Consider the following 23,618-nt stretch of genomic DNA (forward strand, 5'->3'; position numbering starts at 1 on the left):
CTTTGAGTGACATTTTCACCATTAAAAAAGTGGCATTGCTGCAAATCAAGAGCAGATAAAAATGCCGATAATGAATGCACAAACACGTCATGGATTGGGAAAGATTTTTGTAATATTAGCTCCAGTCTGAATGCAGTCTTTGTATCATGGCCCTCAGGACAACATGTTTAGTCTCACATTAACGTTTCCTATCAGGCTAATTATCTTCAGATCTCTGACTTCAGTCAGGATTAACTTTATTTTGTGCCCTCAGAGGAAAATCCTTCTGCTGACACTGTGACAAAGACATTTACATGTTAAATCTAAATTGTTTGGAGGTCTGTTGCCATCCAGTGGCTGTAGCTGGTATCAGAAACCTTAAATGTCAGCCGGTGACATCCTGAGCGTTGTGCATTAATCTTAAAGCTTTTGAATGGTGGTCATGTTAAAAAAAAAAAAAAAAGTCAAATAAAGAGTCAAACATCTGGGGCTGTGGTTTCCTGGTCTTGTCTGGATCAGGTCTCGTCAGTATTTTCTTGCTGCTGCCACGTGACCTTCGAGATAGAAACTTACGAAAGAGTCATCTGCTCATCTACTGTAACTGCTGCATTTGAATATCAGACAGGCTTGTTCCGACAAAGAAACTCCCTGAGATGGAGCTGCAGGAAATGACTTTTAACTACCGGTTGCGATCAGAAAACTGTGTTTACTGTGGGTGTCTATCACACACAGTGAGCAGTAATCCACTCTGCTCAGGCCATCAAGGGCTGATGTGTAATTTGTTGGAGCAGACGGTCCCTCGTGTCCATTATAGCCGTGGCAGGATGTGTAAATTATGCATGTGCTCCTCGTGTGTTGCATGCTCAGTGTATTTTAGTGTTTGTGTACTCACATTGTTTGTCAGTTACATGTTTTGTTTGTGCGGGTGCTTATGAGACACGCGGGGGGGGTAACAGGTCAAACAGGCACGAGGGCAGCAGGCCTCACGCTAAGCAGCAGTGGAATGCACAGGGATCAGCTGTTCCTCAGCCACTTGACCCCATTACTGCCCCCCTCAGGCCCACGTCTTCCATCACACCTCCCCGTGGAGCCGCTGGCCAAGTGGAGTGGAAGGTGATGACGATTTGAGAGCCCACAGGTGGAGAAAGCTTCTAGAATGATCCCATCAGGTGACTCAGAGGTTCCGCAGCTCATGATAAGATCCACCGGGACCAGGAGCTGCTGAGAGGAGCTCGCTGCTAAAGATGCACAAACTGGTGCTTTTAAAGTCTAAAGATTTCAGGTTGAGCCACGAGCAGCGGCCATTTGAAGGATTTTTAGAGGCCTGGACAGGTGAACGTCTGCGTGCAGCAAACAATTATTTTCATCTGTCAATCATTTGTTCTAAAAAACAAACAGGCGGCCATCGTAATTACCTAAAGCCCAAAGTGACGTCACCTGAAGATTTTATTTACTGTGACGTTAAACAGAGAAACGCAGCAAACACTCACGTTTGAGAAGCTGGAACCAGAAGATGCTTCTTTCATTTATCAAAATGACTGATGATTCATTTTCAGCAGATCCACTTATCGATCGATTGGCTGATCATTTCAGCTGCATGTTTTCACTTCTCATTATTACAAGAGAAAGGCGAAAACAACAGTGGAAAAACAGAGTTTTCTTTATCTCTGTAATCATCTGGTGACCGCTCAGATGGTGTAGAGCATGTGCAGACGAAAAGATGTCGTGTTTTATATAGCAGTTCCTCATATTCTTGGTTCCAGAGCGCCATTATTTCCCCCCATGTGACCCACGTTCCTGACTCTTTGGTTATTTTGGGAAAATCTTCAAGTGCACAGAGCTGTCACCTTATTTTGCTCTTGTTCTCGCCAGCTCAAAAACATCAACATGTACACTTTGGGTCCTCTTGCGTCATCTGTTTTCGCTGCTCTTTTACAGACAGCCACATTCGTACAGAGAGAAAAGCAGCAACTACATGTTTCCTGGTTAGCAGATCTGCCTCACCTGAGTTCAGTGTGGTCTGACCACAGGTGTCGTCACTGTAGTTTCCGCTGCCAGGTCATGCAACCTGTTATACAGGTTATGAGAGGCAGAGGGTGTGAGTCAGGCCACACATGGAAACAGATATTAAATCTGCTCTGAGGTTTGTGCCAAAGTAGGAAAACAGCTGACAATGACAGGAAGTCTCCGTTCAGTTTGGCCTGTTGGTATTTGTAGCGCACCTGTCCTGTTTTACAGTGACGTTAAAAAATACAACAACGACCATAAACTGACAGGAAGCTCTCTGAGGAACCTGCCTGTTTGTTGAGATGTTGAGATATCGAGCAGCGACTGAGGCGAGCCTGGTTCACATCCTGTCTGTCACAGACGATCAGGGCGGCAGCCTCATCCCTGCTGATGGGGGGGGGGGGGGGTGCCTGAACAAGGTGGAGGTGGAGGAGAGGGAGGGCAGATTTACAGGGGGGCCTTTTTGGGTGACAATGAGACATTTGGACCTCTGCCTGCCTTGTGATAGCGTCACATGCGCCCTTTAGAGGAAGCGCCTCACTCCTCCTCCATCACTACATGCCACCTTGAATCATGCTGTGCCCAGACTTCCTGTCAAGAAGAGCAGCTGGGGGATGGTAAGCTGGGAAGCTCACATGCAAAACTATTGGCCGAGAACTATGCAAATATTATTTCAAACTATGCAAACACAGCAAGCAAAACTGTTTTAGCATTTCACATACACACACGCATCCTCTGCCAAGTCTTAATGCATGCACACACATAAAGAACTTCAAAGAAATTGCAGAATTATGCTGAAATTCTGCAGGATTTTGCGTTGATGCTTCCCTCCTCTGACTAACAGATTCATCACAAAAAAAGCTGGCTCCTAATTACAGATATTATCCATCATGGAGGTAATAATTCCGGCATGATTCATCCATGCCGAGCAAAATAAAAGACGGAGGGCTTCCCACAGGCGCACAAGAGCTGCACAATGCTGAGAAACCCCGTGTTACAAGATTATGAATGTCATCATGAAAAATCACTTCTTTGGCTTTAATGTGGTTAAATAGGTTATGGAGTCTTTGGATGGAAATGGCACTGCCTGTAATAAGCTAATGACCGACTGTTGTGTGTAGGAGGCAGCGGGATGAGAGGTCTGGATATTTGATTTAACAGACCACCAGAGAAGCAAGGTGTTTGCTGCTGTCCCTCATCTGCGATGCACTCCTCCTCTTCTTCTCCTGATGCAGAGGCTCTCTCCTGCTCCGAGCCTTGTTATGATCACAGATTTCTTTACGCCGGAGAAAAACATTTTTCTCCCCCACGTTTCTGTCCACATTCCCGCTCGTGTCTCATGATCCATGAAAGATCATGCACATGTGTATTTTCTCCCAGACCAACTCTTTGATCTAGACACATGATAAACAACTCGTATATGTGTGTACGTGCTGTCATAAATAAAGATAGGAGACATGTGTATCTGTTGTTATTGGAACTGGTGATGCCAGGCACCTGATGCAAGGGCAATAAAGAGAATGGGATTGGTTGAAAGTACCAAGGTGTTTTATGTTACATTGGTCTGATCCGGGTGAGTTCATGAAATGCTGTTCAGAGTTGTTCTAGGACATGGGGTTTTATACGCTATGGAAAGTGGCACCTGTACTATTGTTAGCACTCCATGAGAGGCCTGTAGCTGCTCACTGGAGGTCTGCACACCAGCCCAGGAACCATTACATCAATGTGTTTGAGGTAAAAAGCAGGTTAAGTGGAGATTTTAAACAACCATCTGTCTCCATTGCCACTATTAGCCTGATTTTATTAGTTGCACAACCGTCCTTATTGATCGGGCCCCAGTCCTCTGTCTGGCTGCAGCACAGCAGCCTCAAACCACCCCGGCACGTTTTCTGCAAACCTCTGCCAAAATAAAAAAAATTTCCAAGCGCTCTTTTGTTTTGGGTTCCTGTGCGTGGGGTGGTGGGGTTGCTGTGGCACAGCTCAGCTTACTCAGCATGTACTTGCTAGGCATAATTGTTTTATTGCAAGGAGCCCAGCGTGGAGTTTTCCACTGAAAAGTCAAAGCAGGACGGATAAATACAGGAGGGCTGGGTGTGGCCGTCTGTTTGTGGGTGTTTAATGTGAAATCCATCCCATATGCTCAACCTATTTCCCATAATCCTCCTCCAGCTTTTCAATCATATATTTTATTCCCTTTCCATCGCACAGCTGGCGACGCGGAGCTCCCAAATGAAAGCCAAACAAGCGATGAGTTATGCTCCTTCTGGCCGTCAACTCCTCACCTCTCGCTGCCTTTTCTGCTCCTCTCGTTGTCTTGCTGCAGAGATACTCAGTCACCCTGGTGATCCAGCCGGCGGTGCTGCCATGAGAGAAGCAGGTTCCTATCTCAGCTGAGTGGAGACTTCCCTTCCTCGGGCCCCAACCCCCCCATTTCCCTCCCACCTCTCAAACAGAGAAACACACATGTTTATTGTAAGAGGATATGAGTCGGTACAGCTGGCAAAGTTTGACACTGGAATAAAAGAAGCTTGTGTGTGTGTAGATAGGAGTTTGAGGGGTATTAGGAGTCGCTCTGATTGGATGGGAAGCCTCTGCCCCTCACTGGTTTTGTGTGTTTGCTGGCACACACGCACTCTATCAAGAGGCAAACTGTGGGCTAATTCAGTACGGGGCACTCATGTTACTGCCTCCTTTTTGTGCAAAGGGGAGAGGGGCTTAAGGGGTGTGGGCGGAGGGTGGCCGGGGGAGGGAGGGGAAAGCACAGAGGGAAGGCTGGGGCTCAGGGGTGGGGGCGGAGAGCAGAAGGAACTCCAGCTTTAGGACTACGGTGGACTGTGAGTTTGTCTGAGCACATGAGAAAGAGAGGGAGAGACAGAGGGAAGGAGATGGGTGGACTGAGGAGACATGACAAGGATTAAAGTAGGATGTGGAGCAAAGACACACCGGTTTCCTCTCAGCCGACCCGGACGCGAAGAGGAAGAGAGAAAAGACAAAGTAGAGCAGCACAGGGGACAGAGGACTTGCCTGAACAAGAGAAAGAAAAAGAAGACCTAACAGAGGAGGCGTGCTCTCGCTCACCCAAGGAGGGAGAGAAACACTGAGTCAAACCAGACAGACAGGAAGAGGGTGAGGAGGACGAGGGGGGAGGAGAGGGGGGGCTGAGGTGAAACATAAGAAAGCAGAGAGGCTAAAGATTAACACTCCTGAGAGAGAGAGAGAGTGTGCGAGAGGTTCAGCCGGGGAGAACGAGCCGAGGAGGGGGGGAGGAAACCTGAAAGCAGGAGGTGAAGACAGAAGAACACAAGGTGAAGCCGGAGAGAGGGAGGAGGTGAGGGAGCTAACGGGTGAAGTTAGCAGGAGGAGAGAGGTATGAGGGGACACCTCCTGAAGTCACTCTCCTCTTTGGTGATCACTCTCCTGTTCCTGGGGAGCCTGCTGACCACGCTCATCTGGTACACGTTCGACCACAAGTAAGTGTGTAACGACCACACACACACACACACACACACACACACACACACACACACACACACACACACACACTCTTGTCAGTACAGGTTTGTGCATTTTGGGTGCTGCGGGTGGGGGCTCAAGATGAAGAGACATGCAAGAGTCTGATAAGAAACCACCGGACAACAAAGGTCCTGCAGCCGATGCTGATACGGCAGCTCTTCATCTTTTTTCCACCTTCTTCCCCCTCTTGTTTTTCCTCGTGTGTCATCGTCTTATACCCCTGGAAGGTGTAGTTATCGTGAAATGACTGGTGCGGAGAAGAAGAGGCTGATTTAGCTTTGTTTTTTTTACTCAGATGTGTGTAAATATTTCCCATAAGGCTCCAAAAGCGCTTAAGCAGAGACACTGTGAGACGGCACCGTGAAACTTCCCCAGTTCATTACTTACATTATGACACTTATTTTTTGCTTTACAGGTTTTCTGAATTTATATGTTTAACTATGTGAATGATTCATTGTCTAGTTAAATACGCACCGATTTACATTCATTTTCATTTACACATTTTGGATTTCTCTTTTTATCACTCCATGAATCAGAAAATACTGTTAACAGCCATTAAAAAAAAATCTATTTTTGCCGTCTTTTTAAGAGTAAAACGTTGCACAGATCAGGCTATGAATGACATATGAACAGAGGCCTGAGCTGAAACCTTCAGAAAAAATATAGGAATGAAGCTGGAAAGTTTGGTGGATGTAAGTGCGGCTGAAGTGGAGATTTCTGTCTGCGAATGTGAGAAAAAACTCATTTTGAGAAAACATCCTTGAAATGTTTTAGACAAAAAAATGATTACAGGTGAACATGATAAAGACAGAAACATCTCCTGTTCATTACTTATATTAATACAACTATTTTTAAGGTTGCATCATCTACTTAGTATGCCCTAATCTGCATGTTTCCATAGCAGAAATAATAATGAAAATAAACACTTAAATGTGTATTTTGGATGTTTTCTTTCCACTCGTCTCACAAAGTCTCACAATTCGACACAGATGTTTTCACACAGCGTCTCTCCTCCCTAAGGATGCTAACAGTGAAATGCTAACTTCTTCAACACACAGTGGCAGACAGGATCATGTGCTCCACAGCTCCATTGTTCAGAGGTTGATGCTCTTTTTTAGTGGTGTTTAAACGATGTCGTGCCATCGCAAGTTTCTATTTGAGGAGAATCAAAACTAGTACTGGAGGAAACTCTCACGCTGAAAACTACAGAGTCACTGAAAGCGAAATATGAGAGTCTGCTTCAGCTCAGCAGGAGCAACCACACCAAAACCAACCTGAAATTAAAGGATATTTAGCTGACATTTAATAGCAGTCTGTCACCGGTTGTGGGTTTTTTAGACCCGCAGGTGCACACAGTGTAAGGCTGCCTGAAGACTGGGAGTCAGACTTCAACTGGACTCAATCAGAGATTTGACTTTCCGATTGGAAACTTAAAAACAAGAAAAGAAGAAGACACACGACAGTAAAAGCAACACAGCGCACACCACAGACATTACAAAACAGACACGAAAGAGGCAGAAGTCTCCTGCTGAACTGAGACCAAGTAGCAAAGGTCTCCTCTCGCGAGTTTGTACAATGGTTATTCATTTATGATGTGTGAATTTGACATTTTTATCAATGCTCTGCGGTGACCGAGCTTCACGTTGAAGCTCATAGCTGACGCATGAAAGCGGTTTAGTGGTCAGATGTAATTAAGATTGCTCTATGTACTAAGAGAAATGAGGGCTCAGCTTCTGTATTTCTCTCATCTGTCCTGCCTTCTCTCTCAGCAGCAATGTGGAACCTCGCAAAGCGCCTCCTCAGAAGAGAAGCACCCCACAGCCCTCTGTCCTCTGTAAAGGCTGCAGGTGAGAGCAAACGGCGTCTCTCCTTCAGTCACTCTTTTGGGTTTTTTTAGACCCGCAGGTGCACAGAGTGTAAGGCAGCCTGAAGACTGGGAGTCAGACTTCAACTGGACTCAATCAGAGATTTGACTTCCTGATTGGAAACTTAAAAAAAAGAAAAGAAAAGAAGGAGACACACAGCAGTAAAGGCAACACACCGCACACCACAGACATTACAAAACAGACACGAAGAGGCAGAAGTCTCCTGCTGAACTGAGACCAAGTAGCAAAGGTCTCCTCTCGCGAGTTTGTGCACTGGTTATTCATTTATGATGTGTGAATTTGACATTTTTATCAATGCTCTGCGGTGACCGAGCTTCACGCTGAAGCTCACAGCTGACGCACGACAGCAGTTTAGTGGTCAGATTTAATTAAGATTGCTTTATGTACTAAGAGAAATGAGGGCTCAGCGGCTGTTTTCTCTCATCTGTCCTGCTTCTTTCTCAGCAGCAATGCGGAACCTCGCAAAGTGCCTCCTCAGAAGAAAAGCACCCCTCAGCCCCCTGTCCTCTGTAAAGGCTGCAAGTGAGAGCAAACTTTTTGTTCACGTCTTCATCAGATCGAGTCCCGTCAGCACTGCAGGGGTTTGACTGTGTGTGTGTGTGTGTGTGTGTGTGTCACAGGGAGCTCATCGACAAAGTAACAGCGCGCTACTCTCAAACCTGGAAGAAGCAGGAGGACAAATATCAAGAATTCAGGTAAAAAAATTGTTATGTCTAGTAATCTAGATTTTTTTGTAGGACCCAAAAATGGCAGAACAAAGCTCTCGAACAAAGGGAGCCATGAACAACGAAGGGTTTATTATAATCACAAAAACAAAGATAACAAACACAACCAAACAAAATCAGCCCTAAACTAAACTATCAACTACACCGTGGCGAGCGGGTAGGAAAAACAGAGAACGCTGGGAAAAACTAACTAAGGTAGGAACCGCAAAGGGAACAATACACTAACAAACCAAATCAGAAAACCACCAACAAAGGAAACCTGCACAAGGCGACATGAGCACGAACAAGAGATCAACAGACTAGAGAAAAGATTGGAAAGTGAGGCGAAGCTGCCACGCTGCTTAAGAACAGGTGAAATTAGGGAGACGAGCCTCAGGTGCGCTGTCTGCCTGCAGCACCGCCGGGCCACGCCTCCACTGCCGACACAGGAGGAGAAATCTCAACAAATGTACACTGTGAGTCAGATGAGGAGTACATAATCTCCTCCAAATAATAACAGCACACATATCTTTGCGCCATTTCTTAGAAGAAGAAGGGGAGGTCGACTTCCCATTTCTCAGAATAACCCATGTAGCTATAAGCACACCGCTGATATCCTGCTGCGTCTCATTTGGCAGCTTTCAACCCAAAAGCACAAACACACAGTCTGAATTGATTTGTTTCCCAGGCGCTAAACCGAGTCACTAAAATATTTCCAAGCACAGAAAAAATGAGTGAGGGTCACAAATAGACGAAACTTAAGGATTCGTCGCTTCTTATATGGACATAAAAGAGGAAGTTCAGACAGAGAAGGAGAAGTAGAAATAGAAATGTGGATTAAAGCAGAGGAACTCAGACGCTCTAAATATAACACATGTTGAGGTCTTGTGAGTTATGGTCAAAGAGCGAGACTTCACCTGACTGCTTTCACCCGGTTAATAGCAATAACATGCTCAGATGAAGGAAACTTAGTGTCAGCCCTCCTCACTGTCTTGTATGTTACTTAACAAAGTCCCCGTGGTCCCCCAGATCTCAGCTGAGCAGCAAGTGTCACGGTTTTGACAAGGCCATCATCACCCAGGCCAACACGCCTGTGGGGTCAAAGCTCGTGTACGACGGGGAGAAGAAGAGGACCCTCCAGGTGACCCCGGAGATTTTCAGCACCTTTGCAAAGGTATGCCGTTCGTGGCTTTTTGCCACAAAAATCTGCTGCTTGTTTCTCGAACGTTGTGCTGCAGAGATTATTCCGCTGCTTTGCCCCCTCATGTTCTCCCATAAGTCACATGTCTGCTCACATGTTCGCTGGTTCGCGGGCAAGCCGACACGGCGCGGTTATTTTTGGTGAGGGGTTCAGACTTTAGGCTGGTGGCTGCTGCCTGGACTCTGTGTGTTATTCTGAGCGGAAAGAACGTTTATCTGCCGGGTTTGAGAAGAAAAGCAGGGGGCACCCAGAGTTGAACTGGGGACCTCTTGATCTGCAGTCAAATGCTCTACCACTGAGCTATACCCCCTCTGTAGGGCCCACACAGTGCGACCTCAGTATACATAATCCACTTCAAATGGCATAATTTCTACATTTGCATAAGCAGAATTGTAAGAAATCAGTAAGAAAAATGATTACATTCATATCATTTATTGATAATAACCCAGAATGTGAAGCAACATGTCTAAAAGTGCAATACAACATACGACATCGGCATTGGCAGCAGTATTTTTATGGTCAGTAATATTTTTAGAACCTGTACATAATGTACATATACACAGTTGATTTTTTATTCTGTGTCCTGTATACTTCATATCTTGACTAATTGAATACTTGCCGGCTGTAATGACTTAATCTCCAGGGTGTCGTGTCTTCATAAAGGCAAGCGTGCGACATGGCAGATGCAGAAAAAAAGGAACTGCGAAGCCACAGAGGATTTAACTTTTTTCTTTCTTCCTCTTCACTTCACTCCATCTCATGACCATGTGGTCTAAATTTGTAGACATTTCACTCACTTTCTTATCAATATAAACTGCACAAGTATGTGTTACTCAGAACTCTGCTAAAGTGGAAGTGAGTTGTTTTGTTTTTTTGTTTTTTTTTGCATGTTCAGTCAGAGGAAAGGCAGTACACGACACGCTCGCCGACCACAGCCTCACTGTGATGAAAGACAGTGACTGAGCTCTCGAGTTTTAAGCTGCTGGCAGCATCAGGAAGCTGGAAGAGACTGAATTTATCATAAGTCTGAGAGGATGTGTGCGAGTTTTCATATGTTATGTTCCATAAGGTAAAGGCTTCCCCAGGGGGCACCCAGAGTTGAACTGGGGACCTCTTGATCTGCAGTCAAATGCTCTACCACTGAGCTATACCCCCTCCCCTGCCTCTAGATAAGCACAGAAACTAAGATAACGCATTTAAAAAAAACATATTATCACGGTGTGCTGAGACTTGGACAGCAGATATTAGAGTGAAACACTGCACCGACCATTGAGCCACTGGGTGTTGGCTTGTGTCATAAACAGCTGGGCTAAATATCTGCAGTGTTCAGGCCACAGCTGCCATTTTCATGATCGCCGTGCAAGCTGTCTTACCACTAAAACATAAAATAAAAAAGGTTTTGGAGGTGTTTTATTCTATCTTATTTTATTTGAGGAATCTCATTTCAGCTCTGAAGTCTGCATTCATGTCTAGACCGAATGTGGCTGCAGCCTTCTTTTGCCTAAAGGGCACAGCAGGTTTATCCCGAATGACCATAGAGACAATAAAACACAACTTTATTGGCCAACATGTTCAATAAAGTTGAACTTTGAAAAGTAAAATGAATCTCAGTGTAAACTAAAGAAGCCGTGTTGTATATCAAGCCTCCATATTTGCCAACAGTCAAAAGTTTTGAGTTTTAGACTCTTTAAAACTGCAAAGGATTATAGAAAATCCAAGAATCTGAGTGAAGCAAAGGAAATGAACAAACTGGCACATGTTAGCGTATCATGTGGGTAGCGCAGGGGATCTCCCTCGGGTGAAAAGGAAATTTTTGCCAATGAGGTCTGGCTGTAGACTTCCCTCTCTTAAATGGCTCTTTGTCTTTCACTCAGTGTCATCATCAGCGGAAATGCTGTTGTTTTGTAATGCAGTAATTTTCCGGTGGTGTTGCTTCCAGGAGCGCCCTTTCCCAAATAAAACATGGGACACGTGTGCTGTTGTTGGCAACGGAGGCATCCTGACCAACAGCAGCTGTGGGACGACGATCGACTCGGCTCAGTTTGTCATCAGGTGAGAAACGTGAGGCCTGAAAGGTTTGTGACGGTTTAAACCAGCAGAATTAAACTCATCTCTCTTATCGCCTTTGTTGCCTGCTCAGGTGCAACCTACCTCCTTTGGAAAACGGCTATGAGAAACACGTGGGCATGAAGACTGACCTTGTGACAGCAAACCCGAGCATCTTCTTGGAAAAGTGAGCGGCAGGATGAATCGCACTGCACCGTCACTGTAAAACGTTCCTCTTGTCTTGCTGCTTCATAACTTGTGTTCGTCTTCAGATACGGGGCTCTGATGGCCCGTCGCCGTCCGTTCGTGGAGAGTCTGCGCAAATATGGCAACTCCCTGCTGCTCATTCCTGCCTTCTCCTACGGCCACAACACTCCTGTGTCCCTGCGGGTCTTCTACACCATCGAGGACTTTGAAAGCCCCACCCGACCCATCTTCTTCAACCCTGAGTACCTGCAGAGTCTGGCCCTCTTCTGGCGCTCCCAAGGCCTACGAGCGGTGCGGCTCAGCAGCGGGATAATCATGGCTAGCCTGGCGCTGGAGCTCTGCGCCAACGTGCATCTCTACGGGTTCTGGCCCTTCAGCAATCACCCACACAGCCTCCATGCCTTGACTAACCACTACTACGACGACAGGCAAACTAAAACGAAATTCCACGCCATGCCGGCCGAGTTTGACCTCTTGTTGCGGCTGCACAGTCAGGGGGTGCTCAGGCTTCACCTGGGAGATTGTCAACCAGGTGAACATTAGTTCTCAGACCCAGGAGCAGCTGACAGGACCGCAGCTAAGTGCCTTCTTTGTAGCCTCAGGATGAAGCCAGTCACTCTGGAAGCCTTTCACATGTTTTTAAATGAATGGAGCTAAGACATTTGCACTGAAATGCAACAATCCTAAGACTGTAAGCCCTCTGTAAACTGTCTTGTAGTGTACCCAAAACTATATTTATTACCACAAACGTTCCAGCTGGAGTCTGGAGGGAGTTATTTTGATTTAAATTCGTTGTGAGGCCTTTGTGGGGGTCTACATCGCAGTGCCTTATGTCTATAATTTAACTCAGTAACTGTCAGTTATAGTACTGACCTGAGAGATTTTAAAACAAACTGAATGTATTTTGAAGAAAATCAAATACCTCCTTTAGATGAAGAGAGACTGGATGAAACATTTTATTGAAAACAGCAGTACACTGAATGTGAAGAATCCTTTTAACCACTTTGACAATATTCTGGGAACCGCTGAGAACCAGCAGATAACCGCTGGGAAATGTATGGTACTCACACACTTCAATCAAACACACGCTATAAAAGGCTGGAGCTGGTTGTGGCGGGAGATTCCTGCACTCTTGTTCTCATTCTGCGTCACTGACTCTGCTGGATGCGATGCAGACATGAGGTAAGCCTCAGATCTCAGAGTGCAAACCGTCATGGCTGCCCTCTGTGAGCTGTGGTCATCAGAGGACCCTGTGAAGCGAGGCTCAGAGCCAAGGACTGAGCAGAGACACCGCAGAAAGAAAAGAAATGATAACACCAGTGAACACGGGGGGCTGAACCAATGCAGATTTGACTGACTCCAGTGTGAAGCTGTGTAATGATTGTGAATCGTGCACTTTCTGCACAAATTGTAAGCTTTCGTTTCTAACGTTTGCATGAAGACGTGGGCGGGCCTTATGCTACTGGGGGTATTGCCTTTCATGCTGACACTTAGAAAGTCTTAACAGTGATTTTTGACATCTGGACAAATAACTTAAAAGCTGTAGATGACCACACTTGAGAACTCTTGGTGAGCCAATTTTAAAATCATTTGAGTGTTTGTGATTTTTATTTCTGTGAACAACATGAGGTGACATGGAAAAATGCCGTGAATCAGTGAATAAATATTTATCAGGACAAGTTGTTTGTATGTAATCAGTGGCGGGAGTGGACTTCACTCTTCTGACCGGCAGAGCAGGCCAAAGCGTTTTCCCGGATGTCCCAGCTTGCGTGATTTAGTGCCTTTGAGCCTTAAAGTGCCAAAAGCTGCCAGGATTTGTCATTAGACTGCAGCATTTCTACTTACAAACAGGAGATTTGGCCTGTTTTGGGCCACAGTTTGTGCTCGGCGCTCGTATGATCCACTGATTTAGACCTGCACAGCCCTCTTATATGCATTCTTCTATGGACTCTCCTCGTTTTTTGTTACACCTCACACAGCTGTTTTCAGCCTGATTTATGCCACATGGCAGTGTAGTTTATTTGCAAACGCATGACTCCGAAGTAATATTTCTTACTCTTCTTATTTGGCCTCATGTTCAGTAAAGATGTGATATACGTAGCCTGTACATTCCTTCCATGTTCCATGCTTCTCCTGCGTGTCCTGCTGGAGGGCATCCCACAGTTACTGGCAGGACCAGACATGCAAACATCTGGATGATGCTTCAACAAACTAAAAAAAAAAAACCTAACCAGGCAAGCTTTGGAAAGCACTGGAGCAGCTTCCTGTTTACCCGTCCCCAAATTCATAATAGCGTGTGTACACTGTCTGTAAAATGTCATCTGTGTGGGGTGAGTACACCCGTCCAATTAGGCCATTAATGGGATGAAATGTTTGTTTCTTTTTGGAGAAAACAGCCCGCTGCCACAAGTTGCCATCCCAGACATAGCTCCTGGGATTCCTCTCATATCAGCAGTGACCTCGTTGTACATCCAGCTGCATTACTCTGCTCCCTCTGGCAAATCTGCAGGGAAAGTTTTTTTTTTTTTTTATGTCAGAGAATCACAAAAAACATACTTTCCATTTCCATTTTTGATGTTTATTCTCCAGGCAGTTTGGCTGTGAACTCGCTAATGACAGACACGAAGTGGAAAACTTGGGGGGGGGGAGACAATGAGGACGCTTATTCAACCCTTATGCTCGTATTTTCAGTGTCAAAGAGGCGCTGAACGGTTTCTGCCGGTTGAGTCTGGATTGATTGAAGACGTGATTGTATTATCAAGGACAAACACTGAGCTCATAATGCATTAATGTAATTTAAAGCCTCACAGACTCAGATGTTCTCTCGTCACGAGCTGAAGTTCAGCTCTCACCGAACGAGCTGCCAAAGTGACAAACAAGATGACGCGACTGACATGAGCTGAAGCGACATCACTGCGGTCTCCTGTGTTGTTCCTGCCAGTGACACGACATCAGCCCGTGTGACTGTAATTCTCCTGATAGGACCGCAGAGACCCCCCCCCTGCTCTCCACCAATCAAAATCAGAGCCAGATCTCATACTGACAACAAGAGCAGGGCAATCCTCAACGCTTCAGAAGCGGGGAGCCTTTAATTTACTGTTTTTTTTCTGCCCGAACAAAAGATGCGGAGACTCTATTCAATATGCATTTCTGATTTATTTTTGTAGGAAAATAGGTCTTTTCACATGCAAATCAAATGTCTTCATCAAAGAATATGAAAAAAAGCTTTGCCAGGGGATACCAGAATGGCACTCAAAGAAATGTACATTTTACAAAAGGCATAGAAAAACACACAAACACACAAATGCATGTATGAATCAGAGTTTGTACTGGTAATACCACTGGTTTTATTGTCACATCCCACACGGGTGACTATAAGGAACATGTAGGGAAACAACACGGCCTCACGACGGCCTTTCTTCTGAACACTGACATCGTTTCACAGAGACAGACAGATGCTGAGGGTGGACTTTTGTGGTATCCCTGATGAACAGACCCACAAAAAAACATCATCCGATTGAACTGGTCTGCGCTGACAGTAGAGAGATAAATCACAAAGGAGTAATTGAGCATTGTTCCAACACGTTAACATAATGAACAGCGATTACACCAAACCTGCTGCGATCACACCTGCGGGTTTGAAGAAACACTTCCTCTGTCACATATAATTCCTTCAGCTGCAGGTTCGACGTCTTTCACCTCCAAAGCGTCTCCGCTCTGAGGTGTGAGTGTGCACGACTGCATATTGTTGCTGTCAAGTCAAACATGTCTCAACTTCAGGTGATTTTATGTCATGTTTTTTTTTTTTTTGTGTTTTGCTACCTGGCAAAAGAAAAAAAAGTTGAATTCCTGAAAGGTGTCAGTGCTGCGTTTGTTAGGTTTTAATTGAAAATCCTTAAAGAATCAATCAGAATCAGCTCTGACATGCCTCTCAGTGTACTTACACAAAGAATCAACATCCCTGAAGGAAACCAACAAAGACCTACGAAACTGAGAAAAACCTACATTTATCCCGTAAATGCATTGTCAAAAAGCTCAAAACACGCACTGATACATTTATGTAAGACTGTCAGACTATCAGAACCGGATCAGACGGAGCACTTTAGCCTTGGTTTGCTTTTAGTGCTTCTTTTAAAAAAAGCCCTCGTGACATTTTGGAAATTCACAGCACAGCGACAACATGCAGAGGAGAATAAACCCTAAAAAAGTAGCTTCTGTTCCGTGAGCACACTTTCTTTCACCTAACTCTCTTTCTTTCTCAGCCTCTCAATGGACAAAGGGGGCCACACAAAGACAGAACTGTGCCACGGGGTAATTCTTTTGACCTGGATAGCTGCCCGAATTCCTTACTTTCCCCTAAAAACAGACTGAGCCACACAACCTAGAATAGTTTTGGAGATGTAAGGCCAAGCTGCCAGTCATGCAGACTCTGAGCAGATGGGGTCTTTGAGTACCCCCATGGCATGTCCTCAAAATGCCCCTTCCTGCCTCTCTGAAGTGCTCCCTCCTTTGACAGGAAGTCGCCCTCTAGTGGCCCCAGCTGGCTCTCACTGCTCTCACACTTCAGCTTGTTTCCTTCTCATGAAGGGAAAAAAAAGCATGTTAGTCGAGAAACTTTGCTCACTGAGGAAGACTTTAATGAGGGCTGATTGGCCTCCAGGAGGAGAGACTGACGCTGACTGGGAAACTTCAAATCACCTGTGGCTTATTGGCACCAGAGCGGCGCCAGTGGAGCCAGTGTCAGTCACAGCTCTGAGGAGCGACTGACTGGAGCACTTCTGCAGATTTATGACTGTCTGCTGGCTGAGCAGGCCGGCGGGGAAAGAGCTCTTCCTACGAGCACCCTGTTGTTTTGTACACTGCGTTTCTGCCACAGTGCTCAGCCTCACGACTTCAACACGGGTGGCGGTCTGCTCGGCAAGTTGACTATTTTCTGGGAAAGACTCTGTCATTAAATCAAGAACACGATGTGCCAGTTTTTCAGATTTGCTCCCCCTCCCTTCGCACTGTCATAAAATGAGTAAATGCACGTCTGGAAAGCTACTGTGGGGCAAAGCTCGGAATGGTTCGAATAATTTGGCACTTTACGTCCCTTCCCCGATCGATTCCGTCAGACAGTTTGTCTCCACACACAGCTGTTCAGCAGATCTCAGAACAATGCTGGAAAAGGAGGAACACAGTTTATTAAAACACAGCCCAGAGGGTTGCTACATACATTAAATACTGATACTGTAACATACAAGAAAAAGTCTGGCTTTTTTTTTTTTTTTCTTCACGTCATTAAGTCACCGTAGCCGACATATAAAAATATACTATGTCATATTTCACATTTTTTACAATTGGAAGGCAATTTAAAACACAATAACCAGAAATACCCATACAACTAATTAGGCTTGCTTTCTTTTTCTTTATTTTACAAAAAACTTTCTTGAAAAAAAGAGTGTTTTCATATAAAACACTGGCTTGAACGTAAAAACTCCATGTTCAGAGTTGGCTGTTTTAAATCCCAAAAAGCAATACGCACACCGTGATACAAAAAACAGGCGATTTTTACAAAAGGGTTGGTCTCATGTAGGCATTTTTCCACAACTGGAGTAGCATGGCCACAGTATTCCAAAGCTACAAACAACCAGGCTTCATGGCAGCCTAGTATAAATCTTGGCACTGACACTTGCATCACACAAACAGTGTTTGGTCTCACTATATTATAGTAATGGCTTTAAACCTCTTCCATTACGACGTGGTGATATTGCGGCCTTGTGCATCTAACTCTGAAGGTGTAGCGCTGGGAAGACGACTGACACAAGGCTTGTCAATAGAAAAGGAGCTCGTTAAGGTGTTGCTGGATGCAGGTAGCATTGGCAACTGTTATCTACTCCCTGTAGAAGATACCACCAGGGGGCAGTCAACTACAAGGCAGGTGGAACAGCAGTGGAGTGCTGAGCGGCCTCGCTCAATAGCCATGAAGAGCCAGAATCTGAGAGGTTGAGGAGTAAGGTATAAAAACTGGATTGTTTATGCACCTTGTTAAAAAAAAGAACATTTTCTCTCAGGTAATTTCAGATGTTGGTAAAAACCCACCTGCTGTACTGTAATGTTTTTTTTTCTTTCTTTTCTGAGCAGCAGCTGGTGCGGTAGGCTTATAAAGAAACACAGGAAACACACACAAACACACAGTCGAACGCAAAGTCACAGCGACATGACACTGTGATCGAGACCGGAGAAGCAGACAGAGCATGACTGACAGGACGCAGCCTTCAGGAAGGTGATGCTGTCACGGCATTATGAAGTCACTGCTGTAGGTGCTGCCACTGAATTATGATTCGTTTTATTGCATTTACATTGTTACGATGTTCCTTCATAAAGTCGTAGCTTTAGCTTGCCAGGGCATAGTAATTGGCATCCCTTTGCCTTTGTATTATGATGATACTTCACTTTAATGTCACTGTATTTTGATGTCCCGAGAATTAGGATGCCAATGTGTTAATGGAGACAGCGTCTTTGCAGAGGAGAGGCCAGAAAATGAGCTAAGCCAAATCTGGGATCAATCTGATTTGCGACAGAACTCATTATCATTCAGTAATTTTCCAAAGTTCAAATCCCTACGAAAGGATGAACGGGAAGACATCAGAGGTCAATAATCTGCTTCAGGACTCGAGGAGAACGAGACATGTAAACGACAGACTGAAGCCTATTACAGTTTGTTTGTGTTGGTGTGATGTTTCAAGTTAGACAGTGAGAGCCCAGACAAAACAAATTGTCAGCTGCAACATCACGTTCTTTCACACACCTTCGCACACAAACACACATCTTCTCCAGCTTGCAGGATTCTTTAAGGCACAGCGGTGTTTTAATATCCGAGGAAGATTGCAGCAGCTCGTCATCCAGTCTCTCATATGTACATGGTTTCAATGCATGTCACTGTTTCTGGGGTTAAATCCATACAGAGGGCTTGCCTTCTCCTGACTTGCTGCTGCTGCTGTTGCTGCTGCTGCCTCCTCCACTGCTGCCTCCCTTCCCGTGCTTGAATCTATGCTTGCGCTCTTTCTGAGGCTGTGGCTGCGGTTGGGCCTGGATGATGTTGCTTTGGGGCTTGTCGTCCTGGTTGTCCCCGAGCTGCCCCTCTGCCCGGTGCTGCTGACTGTAGGCCTGGATGGCCGCCTCCAGCTGCTCGTGAGCCTGCTGGATCATGTCTTTGTTCAAAGCCACGCGGGCCTCCCCTCCGGTGGGAAAGTTGTCCTCGTTGCTGCCGAACTGCTGCTGCTCCTCTTGGGCAATGTTCGCCCGGTTCTGCTTGCAGGCCATCTTAGCGTTGCTGAGGTCCGTGTAGGGCATCTGCTCTGGCTTCACCACAATGTTGTAGCCAGGAGGAGCTGACGGGGTGTTCCACGAGAAGGGGTAACCCACGTAATCGGCAGCGCCGTCTCCACCCACTCCTCCCTCAGAACCTGCCTCAGGCCCTGTCCCTGCTACTGAACCCTCCACACCCCCGTTGGTGCCCAGCAAGCCCAACTGGTACTCATCCTCCTGAGGAGGGCAGCGCCGACGGCGAAGAATGTCACAGATTGAACCAATCCCCAAATGGAGCATCTCCCAAACATTGAGCAGGAGACAAAGGACGGTGACGCCATACATGATGCGCAGGAAGATTGTCTTCTCCGTAGGCCGGGACACAAAGCAGTCAACGCTGTGGGGACAAGGTTTCCCCGAGCACACGAACACGGGAGTTACACGGAACCCATACAGCAAATACTGGCCCGCAAGGAAGCCTGCTTCTAGAACTGTGCGGGTCACCAGCTGCAGTACGTAGACCCGCATCAGACCCTCATCTTGGATACGCTTGCGCCCATCATGCCGGACTTTGGGTCTGGGTGTGGGTTGCAGCGGATCCCTTGGCCTTTTCGGAGGCTCGATCTCCGGCACCTCATAGATCATGGGATCATCCTCCTGGTCTTCCTCGGTCTCCTCGATGCCCCGGTGCTGCCGTGCCCCGAAGCAGATTTTCCTGGGCTTCCTGTGTGTGTAGCCCCCTCCTCCTGTTCTAACAGGAGCAGAAGCACCTCCTCCTTTGGCTTCATCTAATCGCGCGATCTTGTTGACTGCGTAGCCCATGTACATGAGAGAAGGCATCGCCACCAAGATAATTTGGAAGACCCAGAAGCGGACGTGAGATAGAGGGGCGAAGGCGTCGTAGCAGACATTCTCGCAGCCCGGCTGTCCCGAGTTGCAGACAAACTTGCTCTGTTCGTCGTAGTAGATGGACTCTCCCCCAACGGCGGTGAGAACGATGCGGAAGACGATGAGCACGGTGAGCCACAGCTTCCCCACGAAGGTGGAGTGGTTGTGGATCTCCTCCAGCAGCCGCGTGAGGAAGCTCCAGCTCATTGTGTCGCTGGACAGTGGGGCAGACAGTGTCCCTCTCTCACCTGCTCACAGACTCTGGAGAAAGGAAAGGAGAAGACAAGAGGGAGAAAGAGGAAGTTCACAATAAATGCAAATCCCAAATGTGATCAAAGCAAGATTTGTGCAGATTTTTCTAGTAAGACTTTCTACCCCGTGGAAACAGTTCTGCAAGTTCAGCGGCAGGATGTGAAAAGGGGTGACATAATAATTGCTTTAATTAAAATAAGTGTTCCTCTGTGAGCTCCTACAGTCAATATACCCTTAATTTGATCTGTTGCTTCTTGCAGCACAAACACACACACACACACCGAATTCGTAGCTCAGTGCCACAGCGAGGTTGCTGTCAAGTTCGGGCTTTTTGGGGAATTAGAACGACCAAACAGAGCGGAAAGAGGATATCGGTATTAAAAAATACCATCAAGCAGCACTGAGAAGGAGGCGAAATAATCCAAATAGGGAATTTGCTATCATCAAATACACACACTTTATTTAACAGCCTATCTCTTTTTGAAGAAATAAATCCTCTTAGTGAGCCTTCTTCTGTGTGAGGTGCAGTTTTCAGGATTGTATTAACTTGACTGGTTTGTTCTGGTTGAGAGGTAAATGGCATTGTGTTGCACGGTGCTTGTGTGCATGCGTGTGTGTGTGCATTTGAGTTTAGGAAGAGGGGCATGTTGCCTTATGTAGGTTAGGTCTGGGCTCCAGGCAGTCCATCCAAACCAGCAGAATCAGCAGGTGGCCGGGCACAAACCGTTGGAGCGGGGAGTCAGACAGCAGACCCACATTAGCTCAGGCAGTGGAGCTGAACCCAAACACTGCTGTCCCTCAGGGCGGCTTTGGGGGATGAGTATGACACCTCCACAGAACCCCTGATGAAGCCGCAATAGCGCATGGCTTATTGTCAGCTAGACTGGGAGGAAAATCCAACCATGAATACTAGCTTAGTTTGGGGTTTAAAGGGCTTCCAGGGACGATATCCTTACCAAGCAGGTTGAGAGCTTATGGCGGAGTGAGCTGGAGCTGCAGCGATGGGGAAAATCTCGCTGGAGGAGACGAGCAGGGGCTCCCGGCCCTCTGCTTTGTGTCTCCAGCAGGGAGCAGAGAGGGCGGGAATGTTTTGAAGAAGGCTTGTGATGAAGCATGTCTCATATCATTCTGACCATATAAGGACATGCTGGGGATACAGGAGGAAGATGTCAGGAATCCTCTGTATGTACACAGACACTCCTGGACGCATATTAGCGACATACAGTAAGAGGCCTGCACTGCATTCAATCCTGGCGTCAGACTGAGCACTGAAGTCCATGTGAGAGCGCGAACTGAGAGCGTCTGTGACCGACATGTATGAGTAAGCAGCAAATGGCCGGAGCGGAGCGAGAGGTTGCCACAAGCACGCAGAGTCATAGCGGTGTCCTTCCGTGGTCGAGCTCTGTCTGACTTTTCCCGCATTACATCATTGAATTACTTTACGTAACTCTTACTGTGCCGCCGCTGTCCTTTAGATTAGAATATCAGACTCACTCGCAGACAAACAAAAGGTTAAACTGCTTTGATTTAATATGATGCTGAAGCTTTTTCGCTGTGTAAAGTTTTGGAAGCAACAAACGGATCACTACTAGCTTCCTTTATTTTCCGTTCTTTCAACTTTTTCTGTCTACTGTATTTCGCTTTTCTGTTATATTTAAGGGGAAATGTATGTGATTTATGTACTTATTGAGTATTTTGTGTTGTTTAATGTGGTAGCAGATTCAAGTGTGTTTGCATACACAGTATATGTCTGTATATTGTCTGCTGTTAAATATATTGACTGTTATTAGATGTCAGGAAGAGCGGTATCGCAGGTCATTCCTCCCTGCAGCTGTCAGATTGTACAATAAAAACAACCCCAAGTAATCAGTGCAATAGTCTGGACAATAAGCTGTGCAATAATACATGTACATAACAATCTGTAAATACGATCTGCAATTTCTTACAATTTTTTTTACAATTTCTTTCTTTTTATTTGTATTTAAATCCTCACTCTCTTGTATATACTGTTTTGTTTCTAATCTGCATTGCACTTCTTATATTAATCTTTACTAATCTTTACTGATGCTGCTGTATTCTGAAATTTCCCCTCGCGGGACAAATAAAGGAATATTGATTGATTGATTGATTGATTAGTTTGTGAATCTTTTCTCTACTCTGACTGTATTCCATTTCGGGGAAAAATCCAGTTTTTCTTTCTTTCTTTTCTCCATTTCTTCCACTCCTTATCACACAGTTCTCTCTCTGTGTGTTCTGTCTATATGTTCCAGCTCTTGCTTGATGCTTACACTCAGTGAAATGTTGAAACCCAGACTGTCATGCTTTGGGTTTCTGCACCACTTCCTCAAATGCAAATATTTTAGATGACTTGTGCTTGATTTTATACACATTTCCTCAAAATTCACATACTTTGGGATCTCCATTAGCAGGCAGAAGCTTGTGGATTTGTGCAATGTTTTGCTGTGCAGCAGGAGTCAGCGATGACTGACCCACTGGGGGTCAGAGGTGTTTTTAATTTCATCATGTTGCTCAAGTAAAACTACTTTTGAAATCATATTTTGAGGTGATTTAACAGGGATTCTACTACACCTGTGCAGCTGAAAACAGTCCTAACACTTAACAAGGCAAAGAGGAACCTGAGCGCGTCCTTTGCTGAAGCTTTGCATTGACTTTGTAGAGCTCCTTGTTGGTTTGTGCACCAGGAACTGTCACGCTCCCACCTGACCAGGAGAGACGCTCCAGCCCAGGCGCACCGCTGCCTGAGTTTAATACTCCTCTGCTACCTCAGCCACATATAACCTGGCATTTTGCTTTCTCATCCAATTTATGTCTGCAGGAGCTAGTGGGGCAGTTAGGGGTAAGAAGCTGACTCTGTGCATTAAGTTACTGGGGTGAGTCAGCCTCCCGAATAGCACTGCACAGACACAGCAGGCAGGCTTTCTGTCCGGTTGCTCTGATATAAACGATGAACAGCAAATTGGTGGAAATCGTGTCACACGTGAAAACGTCAAAAAGCACAACAGACTTTGGTTCTTAAGTCAGAAAAGGAAACAAGACTCCCTTCAGTGTAACGCCACAGTGATTTTATATAATAGGGCACAGCTAATGAGCTCTGAAAGGGAGTAACTTTCAGGATCAATGGCTCAATAACCATCAGCTCAAAAGGTCACGACCGTGTCATCACGGGTCGTCAAACTTTCAGTCTCTCTGATACATCTGAGCCCTTGACATAGCTCACAGCCCTGCCAGAACAGCACAAGGTCAAAGGTCAACAAGATCAGTTCCTCAGGGCTGAACTCTCCACATCACGACACCACACGCCGATTCAAACGGACGCTTACAATTACAGTTAGCGTCAATGGAGGGATCCCCTCGGTCACTGGCTTTCATCCCTCGGGATCCACTCACATCCAGATATAGCACACACAGACAGACTCAGAAACAGGCAGACGCGCACACACGTGCAACAGCCTCAAAAAGCATGCAGAGCAGAGCCACAATGTCCCTGCACACAAATGCACCATGACTATGAGGAACACTGCACTGGGGTTAGCTGAGGCGCTCCTTATTCACTGTAGTGACTCATCATGTGGACACAGCGCTCCAGCTGGAGGGCCTCAGGCTTGGGAGGGACACCAGGGGAAT

At 46.0% G+C, this 23,618-nt stretch overlaps 2 protein-coding genes and 2 non-coding genes across 7 annotated transcripts in view; 1 reads left to right on the forward strand and 3 right to left on the reverse strand.

The window, feature by feature from the left end:
• Nucleotides 1-4,740: 4,740 nt before the first annotated feature.
• Nucleotides 4,741-13,218, forward strand: st8sia6 (ST8 alpha-N-acetyl-neuraminide alpha-2,8-sialyltransferase 6). 3 transcript variants are annotated; one of them, XM_076751500.1, is made up of 8 exons: nucleotides 4,741-5,456; nucleotides 7,269-7,346; nucleotides 7,830-7,907; nucleotides 8,006-8,080; nucleotides 9,119-9,263; nucleotides 11,230-11,342; nucleotides 11,431-11,523; nucleotides 11,609-13,218. In XM_076751500.1, exons 1-8 carry the CDS (start codon nucleotides 5,356-5,358, stop codon nucleotides 12,084-12,086), a joined length of 1,161 nt encoding a protein of 386 aa, XP_076607615.1. In that variant the 5' UTR covers nucleotides 4,741-5,355; the 3' UTR covers nucleotides 12,087-13,218. The 3 variants fall into 3 exon arrangements, with proteins under 3 accessions (XP_076607615.1, XP_076607616.1, XP_076607617.1); XM_076751501.1 differs by having other exon boundaries at nucleotides 5,183-5,456; nucleotides 7,833-7,907; XM_076751502.1 differs by having other exon boundaries at nucleotides 5,230-5,456; nucleotides 7,272-7,346; nucleotides 11,609-13,212.
• On the reverse strand, nucleotides 9,529-9,600 carry trnac-gca (transfer RNA cysteine (anticodon GCA)). Its single transcript has one exon. It is a non-coding gene; the product is annotated as a tRNA-Cys (tRNA).
• trnac-gca (transfer RNA cysteine (anticodon GCA)) lies at nucleotides 10,374-10,445 on the reverse strand. Its single transcript has one exon. It is a non-coding gene; the product is annotated as a tRNA-Cys (tRNA).
• A 4,440-nt stretch (nucleotides 13,219-17,658) lies between the features above and the next one.
• Nucleotides 17,659-23,618, reverse strand: part of gjc1 (gap junction protein gamma 1) — a 37,328-nt gene continuing 31,368 nt past the window's right edge. For both annotated transcript variants that reach the window (XM_076753437.1, XM_076753438.1), the window contains exon 2: nucleotides 17,659-19,982. In XM_076753437.1, coding sequence (XP_076609552.1) covers nucleotides 18,477-19,928 — 1,452 coding nt within the window. In that variant the 5' untranslated portion in view covers nucleotides 19,929-19,982 and the 3' untranslated portion in view covers nucleotides 17,659-18,476. The remainder of the gene's footprint in view (nucleotides 19,983-23,618) is intronic.

The sequence above is a fragment of the Chaetodon auriga genome, chromosome 16 (genome assembly GCF_051107435.1).
Source record: "Chaetodon auriga isolate fChaAug3 chromosome 16, fChaAug3.hap1, whole genome shotgun sequence".
Classification (NCBI taxonomy): domain Eukaryota; kingdom Metazoa; phylum Chordata; class Actinopteri; order Chaetodontiformes; family Chaetodontidae; genus Chaetodon; species Chaetodon auriga.